At 46.2% G+C, this 15,794-nt stretch overlaps 1 protein-coding gene across 4 annotated transcripts in view; it reads right to left on the reverse strand.

The window, feature by feature from the left end:
- PODXL (podocalyxin like) overlaps positions 1 to 14,415 on the reverse strand; it is a 47,854-nt gene extending 33,439 nt beyond the window's left edge. For all 4 annotated transcript variants that reach the window (XM_064703089.1, XM_064703088.1, XM_064703087.1 and 1 more), the window contains exon 1: positions 14,274 to 14,415. In XM_064703089.1, the coding sequence (XP_064559159.1) occupies positions 14,274 to 14,325 (52 nt within the window). In that variant the 5' untranslated portion in view covers positions 14,326 to 14,415. The remainder of the gene's footprint in view (positions 1 to 14,273) is intronic.
- Positions 14,416 to 15,794: the final 1,379 nt, after the last annotated feature.

A 15,794-nucleotide genomic window follows, 5' to 3' on the forward strand; every position in this document is an offset into this window, starting at 1 on the left:
CCTGCTGACCGTGGAGGCAAGAAAGAGCTGAGCCATCAAAAACAAATGACAACTTCCAGCAATGCTCATTGATAATTCTCAGTAATTGATTGTTGTTTGCTTTAAATTCTTAGCAACTGATTGCTTTAAATAATTAATTAGTTACAAGCCCATGTACTGCAGACACTGCTCGGTGGTGCAGGCATGCTCCTGGCCCTGGTGGCTGGCACAGAATCACCACAGAATCACAGAATGGTTTGGGTTGGAAGGGACCTTGAAGATCATCGCGTTCCAGCCCTCCTGCAGGGACACCTCCCACTAGATCAGAACACCACTCAGCCAGGCCTGGAATTGCTCTGCTTCTCCATCACCAGTCCCTCCCAGTACCCAGACCTCTCAATGTGGGCCACAGAGTCACTGATGAGAGGCTGAAATGCTCAAATGATGCATTTGAAACTTCCTTTGCCCAGGAAGTTTCTGCACAGCAGAGCAGCCAAATAAACAGAATATGCGCTGGAATCCAAGCACTGCATTTTGGGACTAAGGACGATGCAGCAGATGACCAAGTCCTGTGCTGCTGCAGGATTCGAATCAGCCCTCCCAAACAGAAGCAGAAACAATGTTGGAGGAAAGCAAGGTGTGGAGCAAATCCCCTTCTTGCAAACCCAAACCCTAACCTTGGTGCTTGGAGGGCAGCCCAAACGTGTAATGGAGATGAGTTACAGCATCAGGACATTCGGATGCTGGGCCCTCATCCCTGGGCAGATAGCTCAAATCCAAATCCAAGCAGATCCAAAAGCTGATCCTTATTACTACAGAACAAATTCCTTGTTCCTAATCTAGATTATCAAACAGAAGGCTCCTTCTTTCCCCACTCTTGGCAGTTTCTTGTAGCTTGAACAGACTGGGAAAATTTGCAACTCTTTGGCTTTGGGGAGTCCTGAGAGATGCAGGTGGCACCAAGTTCCTGTAACAAGTCATTTCTTGCCTTTTTTGAGCAGAAAAGGGGGAAATCTGCCCATAGGCATAACTGTCCATCTCAGCAAGGAATAGTCTTGGTGCTTAAAACAGGGGCTGGGAGATCCAAGGGTCTCAGAAAGAAATATTTCTTCCAATATTTCTTCTATTTCCTTTCTAAAAAAATTCCTCTAAGAAATAAATTCCTGAGGCAGGAATGCTTCTTATTTCTTCCGACAGAGACTGTGAGCATCTGATCTTGTCAGAACTGAGCAGAAACAAACCCTTAGCACCTTTTCTCTCTCCTGTCCCTCAGTGTGGTGAATGCCTTTGCTCAGACAGAGCTGAAATCCTTGCAGGAACAGTTCATGGGCTGCACTTTTTTAATCTTCCCTGTAACTGTAATGAGTGTCACCCTTCAGGATGGGAGTAAATAAATAAATAGATATATTAATTAGTTAATTAATTATTAATAAATCAGTAGAGTGGGATCCCAAAACCCAGCCTCAAAGTCAGTTCCCCTACAGAGGTTTCCCTGTGCTGCTCCTCCTCACCCATCACTTTATCAACACTCCTCTTCCAGCACCTCAGGGTACCAATCTGACCAGCCAAGACAGAGATAAACCCCTGCCCCAAAACTGCTTCTGAGCTGGATTAGGAAGGAACCCTCCCTAAAAGGCCAGCTGGGCTAGGGGCATCCCCTGGCTGCTGCTCCCAGGGAAAGCAGCTTTACATCCATCCCCCTGCTGCCCCCACAGAGAGCCCCCTCCTAATCAAACCTCCTCCTAATCAGATTGGAGCCATCCTGCCAGACATGCAAAAGGCTCTCACGGCAGAAAAAGCGTGGAGCTGCAGCCCTCCTCCTCCTCCTGCTCCTGCCTCTCGAACACAAACACAGCCCGAAATAGCCGGCATTCCTTCGGCATGGCTGTCCCCCCCAGTGCTCCCCATCAAACCCCCAAGGCACATGGAGCTTCTTTTGGTGGTTTCCTGACTTATTTTATTTTTTTTTCTCCCCTTGTAGTATTTTATCAGGTTTGGCAGTGGGATTTTTTTGTGCGAGAACACAGCGGAGATAACAGAGAGCTGCACGCAGTGGGACCATTCCAAAGCTTGGCTTTGGGCTAAAATAACCCACTGTCCAAAGCACCCCATGAATTTCTCATCATGCTGGGGCTCTGCACCCATCCAGAGCCTCTCCAATGATCCATGAAATGTCCTGCAGTGCTGAAAGCCTCTGTGCTGGCCAGGGATTAAATGCAGAGACTCCTGCAGGAGCTGCTGGTGGGACCAGGTCACTGCTTCCATCAAGGATGCTAAAAAATGCTGGAATTTTCATTTCTAACATGATCAGGAAGGAAGAGCACTGCTCCTTTGGGGTCTTCCTGTCACACCCAAACTCCTTTAAATGCCCAGAATTTTACCAGGTGCAGCCATCAGCTACCTGTGGCCAGGTGCAGTAGTAGGAACACAGAAACAGGTGGGTTTTTTAAAGCAGAAAACCATTTTTTTTGCTTTCTCAATCATGAATTTGGACTCCTGCATTTCTCTCCCCAACCTTCAGTAAAGGGCATTCATAAAGGCACTCACTGATCATGACATCCCCTGTTTCTTTTGCCACCAACCCAACCTCACATTTCTACTTTTCACTGCTCTTCCACCACTCCACTGTGCTTGAACCACTTCCTTTGCCAAAATAAAAGCTTTTTTTTTGTTTCCCCCCTCCCAAACTGGCTGCCCTAAATGACCCCCAGCAACTGAAGCTGTGATTTGGAGAAACCTGGAATGGGGAGAGTGAACAGTGATGTATGACCAGTTTTGTCCTTCACTGGGGGTTGTATTGCCCATCCTTATCCTCATTAGGAATTCCTCAACACCACCCTCTCCTCTACTGACCTTCTTCTGGCTGGAAAGCTCACCAGAAAATAATGTTTGGGAGTGAGATGGTGAATTACAGGCCAGGTTTTGATAACCACTCACCATGGAAGAACTTCTCAGGAGCATGGCCATCCTGAGAATGGGATGCTGCTCCTCCCAAGAGCCTGGGAGGGATTTGGACTAAGGAAATGCAGAGTGAGGGCTGCAGGAACCTGCCCAGGGTCTGTTAGAGCATCCTCCACCCTGAGCTGGGTCAAACTACAGCTTATCAAAGACATTTATTAGCCTAAACTGATGTGTTGCACTAGAAACAGATGCGTCCTCTCACTGGAATGGCTTTGTGCAAAGAGTGATGGCAGGAGTGGCAATCACAATCACCTCAGGATTATTTTATTTTCCTTCATTTCCTCCTCTCTGTTGCTTTAAACAGCAAAGTTTTATTTGCCAAGCTTGCTGGAGAAAATGCTGTCATGTTGGATCAGCAAGAGAACACATCAGAACAGGCTGGATGAGCCTGGATGAGCCACAATCCATCAAGCCCAAATATCTCCCTAATTTTTGGGAGATTTTATCATCTATCACCAAAAAGAACATTAAATATATAGCAGTGAGACCAAACCCAACCAGGACACCCATGGCACTTGAGGAACTCAGCTTTTCCAGCACTAAGTGGGGCTGGATTTGGATATGAGAAAAAACAGGGCGGTCAATTAAAGGAAGTTTTGTTAATTTTTGTTTCTCTTTAATTGCTTTCTGCCTACACTATGGGCAGATGTCCAGGGTATCCAGACATGGGATAGTCAGTTCCATTTAGACAATCAAAAGTTATTTGCATAAACCTCAGCTATCCACTGAAATTCCCTCTCCAAGTCAAGGAGAAACACATTCAGCTGCTCCACCAACAGTTAATTCCAAACTGCAAAAACAACTGGAAACCAACAGCTGAAAAATAAAATTGTTTCCTCTCCCATTTTAAACAGTAAAAGTGAATTTTAAGAGAATGATTCCTGTTTATTTGAAACCCTCAAGGGACACAGAACAATTAATTTCAGTCACTAACTCCATCACAGATTGACGCTGGAGATTTGCTCAGTGAATTGCTTAGCACTAAACTGAAAAGTTTGTTGAAAAGTTTATTGCATAAGGTACCCAAGGTCCTCCGTTATTTGATGTAGCTTAAAGGAATTGTAAAAGCTCTTTTGCATTTGTCAGTTTAACAGAAATTTCCTCTACAAGCAAAGAGTGATTTCCACCAGTAAACCTAAATTAGTTTTATTCATCATTACCAAGGATGACTCCAGAGATGCATAAATTAGAGATTAAAATAGAGAGGTCTCAGGCTATAAAATTCCTTCCACAAATATGTTCAGAGTGTGCCAGCCTGGTTAGAAAACACAGCTGAAAGGCAAGAGTGGGCTGTAAATCTCCAACTTTTACAATGAGGAGAATCAGCCCTGCTTAAGGGATATAGCTATGAATTGTAAATGAAAAACATGATAAAAATCAAATAATTCAAATTATTACTTTCTCCTTCTGTATTTTAAGTCATGATTAAAATTCATAATTTAAGCCACATCAATTTAAATCAAAGCACCCTGCCATAAAATGAGGTTTTGAACCCTTTGTGAAGCTTTAATGAGAAAAAAAAGATCATTCTCCTGTTGAATGTGGTTAATGGGGATTTATTTGCGCCATTCGTGGGCAGGAACTGTCTTAGAAGCCCACAAAATCACATGGACTGAGAGCCTTGAGGGCTTTTTTTAGCCAGCTGGGAAAATTTTAAGGAAACAAAATAATTGTCTATAATAGGGTGTTGCATTAATCTCTAAACTTTCATTTTCCGCAGCATTCTGTGTACTGTACAGGACAGGAAAATTTATTCTTTATGTCAAAGAGATCAGCATCTCTCCTTGGCTTTTTGGCATGGGAATGACCCTGAGCCTTGGGAAAGTGGAGGTGATGGGGAGATTAACTCCTGCACACTTGAAATTTGGGCTCAAGGCTGTGAATTTTGCTCTCTGGCTTCACAGCTGACACAATGCCCTGTCCCATTTTGCTTATCTTTTGTCCTGGCTGTCTCTCAGTTGGATCAGGATTTCTGGGAGCCCCAGAATTGCTGGTTCCTCCCATTTGCAGCACAGGTATCACAGCTTTTCTTTGCCAGACAGGATTTTGGGGAGTTTATGGCAATGCTGTAATTTGGTATAAATTTATGTGCTCTTAGAATGAGGCAGTGGAGAGCACAAACATTTCTTGGCATTTGTCAAACCAGATCAGGGTGCTGATCCATCTGAAAATGAGACCAATGTTAGAAGGTAAAAGCCAACAAAAAAGAAAATAAAACAGGAGGAGGCTGTTTTCTGCTTTTACTGCATGTTGCTACTTTCGCCGCTTTGCCAAGAGAAACCCACAGGAACAAATTCTTGTTTGTTTATTTGTTGTTTTTATTCCTTCAGGCTCCAAAAAACGAACCAGGTCGCCAGCAGAGAGTGATGGCTGCAAGAAATGCATGATGAGAATACTGATTTGGAGTTCTGCAATCACAACCTGCTTTGAGGCTGCTCCTTTATCAACTGACTCAGTACGTGGTAAAAAACTTGCTTCCCTTACCTGTGCTTTAAACATTTCTTCTGTTGCTTGATTAATTAGAAATGTCCAATGAGGACAACTTTATTGCTTATTTAATGTGGATATAGATATAGATACATATAGATAGATATAGATATAGATATAGATATAGATATAGATATAGATATAGATATAGATATAGATATAGATATAGATATAGATATAGATATAGATATAGATACATATAGATGTAGATATTAGATATATCTTGAGGATCTTGGTTACTTGATGCTGTTCCAGTACGACCACTGCTAACCAGATCCGTGCTGGCACAGAGCATCTCTTAAATTACTCTGCTTTTTCTCACAGTCAGGGCTCACAGCATTTTGATAAGCAGCACATAATAGTCACCCTGAGAGCTCTCCACTTTCCACAGCCTGCAGCAGTATCATTTAAACTTTTCTCTTTTTTTTCCCCATTTGCCTACGTGGTGGAATGTCTTATCTTGCCCTCCTGCCTTTAGACTCCAGGGAGGAGGGGGGAAAAAAAAAATAGTGGTCTTTGCTATTAGGTTTCAAAGAAGCATTTTCTCAAACAGAGTTTCTCCAAGCCTTTCTGAGGAGCCTTTCAAGTCCCCTTTGTCCAAGTTAGAAATTGGGTATTTTTCTCTTTGCCTGTATCCAGCAGAAGCCACTTAGAATAAAAGTTTAACAAGGCTGTCTCCTCATTTTTCTACAATAGATCTAATATATATTTAAGTAATAGGGCTTAATTTCTAAGCCAATTTCTACTTTCTCCTCCAGTTAAATTTGCCAAAATCAATTAAGGCTGAGAGAGAAAATTTCAGCCTTTGCCATTAATAACTGAGGCCTTATTCTTCCACTGCAAAATGACCTTCCTTCCCCTTTCACCACCCTCATCAGCCATGTGGCCTAAGACCAAAGCTCTCTGCACACAGAGCCTGTGAAACAGAGAAAAAGCCACTGGATTAATCCAATTTTATTCAGGATGATAAGAATATGAACCAGACCTCAAAGCAACATCTAAAATGGGAATGACTCAGAAAGAAAAAAAATTCCCTTTTCAGTTTTGGAGGAGCTTTTAACTCAGATCCCATCTCTGCCCATTTCTAAGGATCTGTCCTGCACCTGACAACAGGCACAGATTTGGTTTTTAAACTCAAGGGCCATGTTCTTCTTATTTGCCTGTTCATTTTGCAGCCTTTAGGGTGCACTCCTGACCCACCAGCAAGAAGTTAGTCCAAATCCCAAAACCAATTTTGTTTTTTTCACATTTTTGAGCATATACAGAGAGTGTTACACAATATAAGTGTTTCCAGGGGCAGATCCTGGATATTTTTGGGGCAACATCAGACCATGTTGGGGAGCATTTATGGAAACAAGCATGTCTAGTGGGCAAATCATCCCAAGACCCATCTGAATTGCCTTCAGAAGACACAGCTGTATTCAAGGATAACTCAGCTTCAACCTTGAAGACCTTAGTTAAATATCTGAACCTCCATGGCCTTACCTTGAGTCCCTCAGTGGGAGGAAAAGGCAGAAGAATCACACAGTGACTCCAATTTCCCCTTCCTCCCCAAGTCCAGTCATCCCAGTTTGCCCATTCCAGTTTGCCCAAACTGGAACCCATCCCCACCCAGCCCCAAGACACAGAACTTTGGATGTTATTCACAAGTGGAGCCTTGCTGAAAGCCAAATCTCAGCCTGGCCTGTTCCCTTCCCTCTGCTGCTCATTTTGGATGCACATCCAAAAGCAGATGTTCCAGCAGTGCTGGAATTCCCATTGCCCAAAAGGAAGGTTCACTCCTATTCCTTCCCCCTCCTGCTCTCTGCTGGGTGCTGAGACACCACACTGAGTGGATTTTAATAAGTTGTTTGAATTCTCCTTGTGTCCTTGCAATGCTTTGTCACCAAAGTGTCACCAGTGTCTGCTGAGAGCGCCTGGCCCGCGGCCAAGCCAGGCGTGAGACACACGTTATTTATGGGGCAGAAAAGGTGCCTGCAGCATGCAGAGCTGCAGGGATGCAAAGATTCGCTAAACAGGCACATCTGGTGGTGAGAAAACTTCCATCAGCAAGACCTGGGACCCAACAGGCAGATGAGTAATGAAGGATGTTGGTGCTTTTGGAGTTTGAGCAGCTTCGCTTTGATGCTTCAGGTTTGAGCTTTCAGGGGGGAAATGATGCCTCAGGTTTCAGCTTTTGTATTTTTCACATTCTGTGCTGCTTTAGTCTGTGGGTCTGAGCTTCATATTATGGGATGGTGAGCTCTGTGCACAGAGCAGGGAGACAAAACAATTCCTGCTCCAGCTGGGCACCAAGGACAAATGCCCCAAATCCCAGCCCAGGAGCACAAACCCCGTGGGCTGGAGAGAGAAAAACAAGCAGGGTGGGACTGCCTGGGCTGAAGCTGGAATGGGACAATGAACTGCAAGGTGCAAATGGAGCAGAACTGATCCCAGGGAGAGACCCCGGGAGCGCTCGTGCATTTTGGGGCCATTTTGGTTCATCTTGGGTGCAGCCGTGGCTGGGCTCTGGTGCTGCCCAAGGTAGATCCATTGAGGCCTTTTAATAAATCCCTACTTTATTCTTTGAATCCATCTAGTCTTAGTTCTAGCTTAGCCTTCCCAAGGCATCAGTTTCACCTCTTGAAGGAGAGAGGGGTTTTTTCTCTTTAGGGTATCTGGCATTTTCTGGTTCCCAGTGGATTTCAGCAACACTCAGTGTCTAAGGCTGGCTCTAAGACACACAACAGCTCAAATCAAGTGTGTATGGGCATGTGATCCTCAAAAAGTCACCCTAAATAAGCCACCACAGAGCTCTATGCTCCCTAAAGTCATGAAAGGTACTATTAGCATTTTCCAAGATTCCCGCCAATAATCACTATTTCCAGCATTATTTGCAATTCAAAGCCAGCAGGTAACTTGAAACAGGTTTAGTCATCTTTGAAGGAACCTCAGCTTTACTGAGGGTGCGGAGGCCCTGGCACAGGCTGCCCAGGGAGCTGTGCCTGCCCCTGGTTCTCTGGAAGTGTCCAAGGCCAGTCTGGATGGGGCTTGGAGCAACCTGGGATAGTGGAAGGTGCCCCTGCCATGGAATCATGGAATCATTAGTAGGAAAAGACCTCTAGGAGCATTAAGTCCATTAAGTCATTAAGCTAACATGCCAGGTCCCCCACTAAACCATGTCCCTAAGCACCACATCTACACTTTTGAACACTTCTTGGTGCTATTTGTACCACAGCAGCCCCAGCTGAGAGAATCCCCCCTGTCCCTGACCACTCACTGCACAGTCTGGGCAACAAACACTTGAAAAATAGAGAGAGGAACTCCACACAGCAGTTCTTTAAACAGCATTTCACCTCTTCAGTTTATAGCTGAAAAAATCTTATGTGATTTTTGTACAGTAGCAAGGAAGATTATCTGTTTCTCCCAAGCTCTATCTTCTCAGACAGGGCTTTTTAGCATAAAAATCAGCATCTTTTTGGATAAAAATTATCATCATTTTGAGCACCTTTGGAGCTGTCATATGAGCAGAGCACATCCCTCCTGCCTGTTTGCAGTGGATCTGTGTATTCCTGAAGGATCCCCAGAGCAAAACACTGCAAGGCTTCAGCCCAGCACAACAACAAATATATAATTAGAGCACTTAAAACCCAATGAAGCTGAGAAAAAACTGTCCCCAAACTGGAGGAAGCACCTCTGGGGTGTGGGACACCATCCCACCAGGCAGTTCAGGGAAAAAAATAATGATTAAAAAAAACAACAGAAAAGTGTCAAACAGAGAGGTTTTTCGGGGAGATGGGTGCCACATCCCCAAAGGAGCTGCAAGACCCCAGTGGAGAATCAAGGGCTCTTGATTCTCAAGTGATTCTCAATCAAACTCACAAACTGCAAGTGAAACACTTCATGGATTTGTTTGGCAATTCCCAGCCTAAAGGAACGGCTCTCTGCAAGGTGGAGTATTTGGCAAAGCCCTGGGGGTGGCAGTGGACTGAGCACAGGTAGCTGGAGAACAAGAAATGCCAGATGACTTTGTGTGTGCGTTGCTTAGAGAGTGGGAAAGGAGAGAGGAAAAAAGTAGCAAAAAAAAAAAAAAAAAGCAGCAAGGTTTGCTCAGGATCTCTGTGTGAAGGAAAGGGCAGGCATTGCAAGAATTCAGCAACAACATCCTTAGGTGGAGATGGGCCAGTGGTGGAAGGGGCTGAGCACGTAAACAGGCTGAGGAGCAGGAAGCTGCCAGGAGCGTGTGAAAGCTCCGCAGAGGCTGCTGAGATTTCACATGCCTGCACACGGGGAACGGACCCAACCGGGCCACCCGGATTCCTGCAGGGCTCAAACCCTCCCGTGCTGCTCTGGGGGTGGCTCCTGGTGGTGCAGGGGTGGTGTCAGGCTGGGAACAGCACTGCAGGTCAGGTGCAGGCTCAGGATAGCAACCTGCACATTTCTAAGTGTCACTACTCAGCAGTGGGGAGGGAGGAATTCCTGCCATCCACAGGTGGGTTTGCTACTGGATGGGCATCATCCTGCCTGGGAGGGAGGAATTCCTGCCCATCCTCAGGTGGGTTTGCTACAGGCATGATCCTGCCTGGACCACCTGGAGATGAAGCTGCTGAAGGCTCCTGAGCTTGGGGATTGAGCCCCTGTAGCACAGGCAGATGTTACAGCAGGACCTTCTCACAGACGTATCTTCTGAAAAATCCTTTCCTTAGAATTTTTCCTCCTGAGAAGCCAGGAGGCCTCAGAAACAAATTGTAAACAATGGTTATCTGCTGCTGTGGAATGCAACAGGTGCATCTGTGATTGGTCTCTTGTGGTTGTTTCTAATTAATGGCCAATCACAGTCAGCTGGCTCAGACTCTCTGTCGAACCACAAACCTTTGTTATTCATTCCTTCTTTTTCTATTCTTAGCTAGCCTTCTGATGAAATCCTTTCTTCTATTCTTTTAGTATAGTTTTAATATAATATATATCAAAAAATAACAAATCAGCCTTCTGAAACATAGAGTCAGATCCTCATCTATTCCCTCATCCTCAGACCCCTGTGAACATGGTCACAGGACCTCACCTCCACCCTGTAAGGATAAAACCCCACTCGCCCCTTCCCTGGCTCTGCAGGGCTTCAGGGGGCTCTGGGTGGAATTTAAAGGTGGAATTTAAAGGTGAATTTAAAGGTGTTTTTTGCCTCATTTGCTGCATCTCTTGTACACACTCACTGTTCCAATACCCAGGGAGCAACATAAAAGCATCTCTCAGGAGCTTATTTCAAAATTTAAGAGCAGCAAGGAATGGCAGAAAATGCTGTTTTGAAGGATTTAATAAATTAATTTTACAAAAATATGTAATAGGATCACTTCAGAGTGTTATAGAAACAGGATCCCACTCCTTTTACAAGCCTGTTTTGTCCCTATCTATATGATATGTATTTACACCTCATTTTGGAAAACAGAACAAAACCTTTTGAGAAGGCAAAGTCAGCGAAACTCAGCTAAATTCTGACCAGCACAAGAAAAATTGCATGAACAGCTCCTACTTTATGCCAATATTAATGATGCTTGAGGCTTTCTGAGTCTTAATGTGAAGAGAAATCTCTTTTAAACGCCATGTTGTCATCGGGGACAGATGGGGGTTTACACCTGCCTGCCCCCCAAACTCCATGAGTCCCAAGAGAAACAGGAAAAAACAAAGAGCAGACAGAGATTTCAGCCAGAGCTGTGGGAATTCACCCCAGAATTAAATCCCCAGGGCCCTGCCTCCACTTGTACTTTTACCACTGGTCTGGTGGGTCTGCAGCAAAGGGGCCACCCAGAGCAGCATCACAGATAAAGGGCAAAATTTAGGGTACCTAAACCCCAACAGCTCCTCTCTGCTCTCACAGAGTGATAAAACCCCCAGGATAATGGGGGCACAGCCAGAGGGATCTTCACTGTATCTAAATTACGTCCCCAAAAAGCACCCCAGAGCTCATGCTGGTGGGTTTAGATCTTTTAGAAGTGCAGATAGGGAGGCAAAAATACATGTTTTATAGGGAAAACAATACCCAAAGTGCTACCCCAGCCTCCCTGCAAATGCTGGGAGCAGATATTTCCAGCCACCAGCATGAATGATCACCCTCCTCACAAGCCTTCAGAGCGACTCCCAGGAATTAAATCAGTATATTGCACGGCTCCAGCTCCTTTCATCCAGGAATCTTCAAGTGATTTACAATCAATCTTTTAATTAAGCCTCCCAAACAGCCCTCAGGGTGGTGTTACTGTGTCTGTGCAGGGAATCCAAGGCTTTGCACGGCTAAAATGGCAAAAACCTTGCAAAAGTCTTATCAAAGTTCCTCTGAGACAAAATATCCTACAAGAGTCTCTCTGCTTTGATGCTGATTCTCAAACCCTCTGGTTAAATATTTCTTTTCCTCCTCCTGGGGACATGGCCCCAATTGCCTCCTCCTGCCCGTGTCAGGATTAGTATTCAATGGGTAAAATGTTTGTTTTTTAAATGCACACCTCTGACAGCTCATCCACAAACACGAACTCCCAGTACCAGGGAACTCTCAGTGCTGGGGAGGTAGCCTGGGAATTCAGCTTTGGGAATAATGAAAAGCTGTGTTTTGGCAACAAGGGTTCCAAACCCATCAATCTGTGCCTTGCTTTGAGCCCGGTGCTTGATCTCTGGTAAAAACCCTTCCTGCCCTTTTTTGCCCCCAGGACAGGTTTGAGCTGCGGCTCTTTTGGATCCCCTGAGAATAAAAAGTATTTTTTGTCCCTTCTTGATGCAATTTTGGTGGTAATATAAGATGCAGTGTGGAGAAAGAATAAATAAAATAAAATATCCCATGAAGATGCTGTAATGGGTACTCTGAGCCTCTCTCCAGCTGGTGGAATTTAAAGATGTTTTTTGCCTAATGCTACATTTGCTGCATCTCTTGCACACACTGACTCTGCCTTGTCTAAAGCTGATTTTCTTTTGATTTGAGCAAGGATATAAAGAGGAATCTCTGCAGAATCAGAGGATTGGGATGTACAAGCCTGGAAGTCAGTATTCCTAAGGAAATTACTGTATGCCAGAGAGCTGCTTTTAAAAACTTCATCAACCTTGGGCTGCTTCTGCTCTGCCCCACACACAGAAGTCACCTTCCAAAAAGCAGCTCTGAAATCCCCAACTCTCATTTCACATCCAATTTAAACACAGCAAATCATGCAGGCTCCATCCTAGTCGTTATTTCCTAAGATGCCCAAAATATTACAGCTTCACTTACAAACCCAACTTCTTCCCATCAAAGGAGGAAGGGGGAAGAAAAGATGAATTTTAGGCTTTGAGGAACTCAGATGATCACAGCAGATTCCAGTTTTGGAGTTAAGCACTGCTGGGACTCTGAGCCCAAACACTCAGCAAATAGAAATGCCCATCTTGGCCCCTAAGGAAGAAAATCCTGGTTCCAATACCCAGGGAGCAACATAAAAGCATCTCTCAGGGGCTTATTTCAAAATTTAAGAGCAGCAAGGAATGGCAGAGAATGCTGTTTTGAAGGATTAATAAATTAATTTTTGAGAAAGATGTAATAGGATCACTTCAGAGTGTTATAGAAACAGGTCCACACACTACAAGCCTATTTTGTCCCTATCCCAGTGTATTTATCACCTCATTTTGGAAAACAGAACAAAACCTTCTGAGAAGGCAAAGTCAGCTAAACTCAGCTAAATTCTGGCCAGCACAAGAAAGATTGCATGAACAGCTCCTACTTTATGCCTGTATTAATGATGCTCGAGGCTTCCTGAGTTTTAAAGGGAAGAGAAATCTCTTTTAAAGCCCATGTTGGCATCAGGGACAGATGGGGGTTTACACCTGCCTGCCCCCCAAACCCCATGAGTCCCAAGAGGAACAGGAAAAAACAAGGAGCAGGCAGAGATTTCAGCCAGAGCTGTGGGAATTCACCCCAGAGTTAAATCCCCTGGGCCCTGCCTCCACTTGTGCTTTTACCTCCGGAGCATCCCCCAGCTTTTGTTACCTTGAATAAAAGCACATTCAGCTCTGCAGAGGCTCTTCTGGGAGCCGGGAATTGGAGCAGGATTTTAATATTTTATTTTATTTTATTAATTTCATTTAAATTAATTTAATTTTATTTCATTTTATTTCATTCCATTATTTTATTTTAATATTTTATTTTATTGTTTTATTTTATGTTATTTTCTCACCTCCCTCGCCTTCCCTGATTACCAGGAAGAAATGCCCCACTAGTCCCTACCCTTATTCACTGGAAAGCATCAGTGCCTTTCCTTTCCCTGCTACTTTTCCATGTGGTTTATGGCCACTTATCCACCAAAACACCCCACCAGAGCACCACAGCTCCCACCCCGAACCCCAACACTACCGCAGCACCCCAGGAGCTGTTTCAACCCCCAAACCTCCCCAAGAACTCCCAGTTCCACCTTTTCCCAAACTCCACCATCAATCCCACCCGGGAATCGCTGGCTCCAGCAGCATTCCCCGCTCCTCTCCGCGCCACCCTTGCCTCCCGTTCCGCGGGTGCAGCACCACCTGGACCGCTGCACGAACAGCCCAAAATCCCCCCTGGCTGGATGGGACCTCAAAAGCGGGATGGGAAGCTCGGCTTTCCGCAGAGCCCCGGAGCGGGATGCGGGAGGGCAGAGCTGGAGCTCTTCCTCCCGCAGAACAGAGCAGCACTGCGGCTCCGAGTTGCGCTGGCTGTGCCGATAAGAGCCGCGATAAAGCCGCATTCGGGTTGCGGGTGCGCGCCCCGCGTCCCCCGGCTGCTGTTCCGCCAAACTCGGCAATAGTAACGGGAAAAGCGGAGCGCGGCGAGAAGGCGAGGGATGCTCGGAGTGGGGGAGAAGGCACGGGCAGCGGAGGGCGGCACTCACCGAGCAGAAGCAGCAGCAGCAGCGGCAGCGGCAGCAGCCCCGCAGCCCGCATGGTGCCTCGGCGCGGCCGTCCCGGCGCGGCTCCCGGCGCTCTCTCCCGGCGGGGCGGGCGGGCGATGCCCTCCCTCCCCCGGCCCCGGCCCCGGCCACGGCCCCGGCACCGGCCCCCCCTTCCTCTGCCACCGGGGGAGGCGCAGGACGGCCCCGGACCGCCCCCGCCTCCGCCCCCGGCGCGGGGGGAGAGAGCGCCGGGATGGGGATGGGATGGGGATTGATGGGGATGGGGATATGGATGGGGATGGATGGTAATGGAGGTGGGGATGGGGATGGATGGGGATGGGGATGGGGATGGATGGGGATGGATGGAGATGGGGATGGGGATGGGTAGCAAGGAGCAAGGGATGCACCTGTGGAGGGAATGGGAGGTCTGGGGGAGATTTGGACTTCTCAACTTCATGGAGGGATTTGGGGGCTTTCATTGGAGATGGGAGGTTGGAGAGGGTTTAAGGGGTTCGTTGGGGATCTGGGGGGAGATTTGGACTTCTCAACTTCATGGAGGAATTTGGGAGCTTTCATTGGAGATGGGAAGTTGGAGAGCGTTTAAGGGGTTGTTAGCATGGAGTTGTGAGGGAGGAGTTCAGGGTTCTCAACCTCATGGAGGGATTTGGGTGTTTTGTTAGAGTTGGGATGTTGGAGAGGATTTAAGGGATTTGTTAGGATGGAGGTAAGGGAGGGGGAGATTGGGGGTTCTCAACTTCATGGAGGGATTGGATTTGGGAGGTTAGAGAGGGTTTAAGGGGTTTGTTAGGGTGGCTGAATGGAAGATGGGATTTGGGACTTTCAACTTCATGGAGGGATTTGGGTATTTCATTGGACTTGGGAGGCTGGAGAGAATTTAGGGGTTTCATTGGAATTGGGAGGTTGGAGAGGGCTTGGGGTTCTTTAGGATAGAGATATGGGGGATTTGGGGTTCTCAACTGCATGGAGGAATCTGTAGTTTTGTTGGGGTTGGAAGTTTGGAGAGGTTTTAGGGGTTTTTATTGGTATTTGAGGTTCTCAACTGCATGGAGGAATTTGGGGGTTTCATTTGAGTTGGGAGGTTGTTAAGGGGTTTAGGGGTTTAGTTGGAGAGGGGCTTTAGGAGGATTTGGGTGTTTCTTTGGAATTAGGAGGTTGGAGAGGGTTGAGGGGTTTTGTTTGGATTAGGATTTGGGGTTCTCAGCTGAATGGGGAAGTTTGAGGATTTCACTGGGATAGGAATGTGGGGTTGGGATTTGGGGTTCCCAACTGCATGGGGAGGATTCAAGGGTTTTGTTAGTGTTGGAGGGTTGGGGAGGATTTTGGGTTTTCATTGAGGTGGGGATTTGTGGAAATCTGGGGAGGGGATTTGGGATTCTCAACTACCTTGGAGATTTGGAGGTTACATTTGATTTAGGAGTTCATGTGGGATTTCCATTGGGATGGGGGCTTGAGGGGTGATGGGATTCCTGCCTGCATGGAGAGAGTTTGGAATATTCATCA

This window comes from Zonotrichia leucophrys, chromosome 1A (genome assembly GCF_028769735.1).
Source record: "Zonotrichia leucophrys gambelii isolate GWCS_2022_RI chromosome 1A, RI_Zleu_2.0, whole genome shotgun sequence".
Classification (NCBI taxonomy): Eukaryota; Metazoa; Chordata; class Aves; order Passeriformes; family Passerellidae; genus Zonotrichia; species Zonotrichia leucophrys.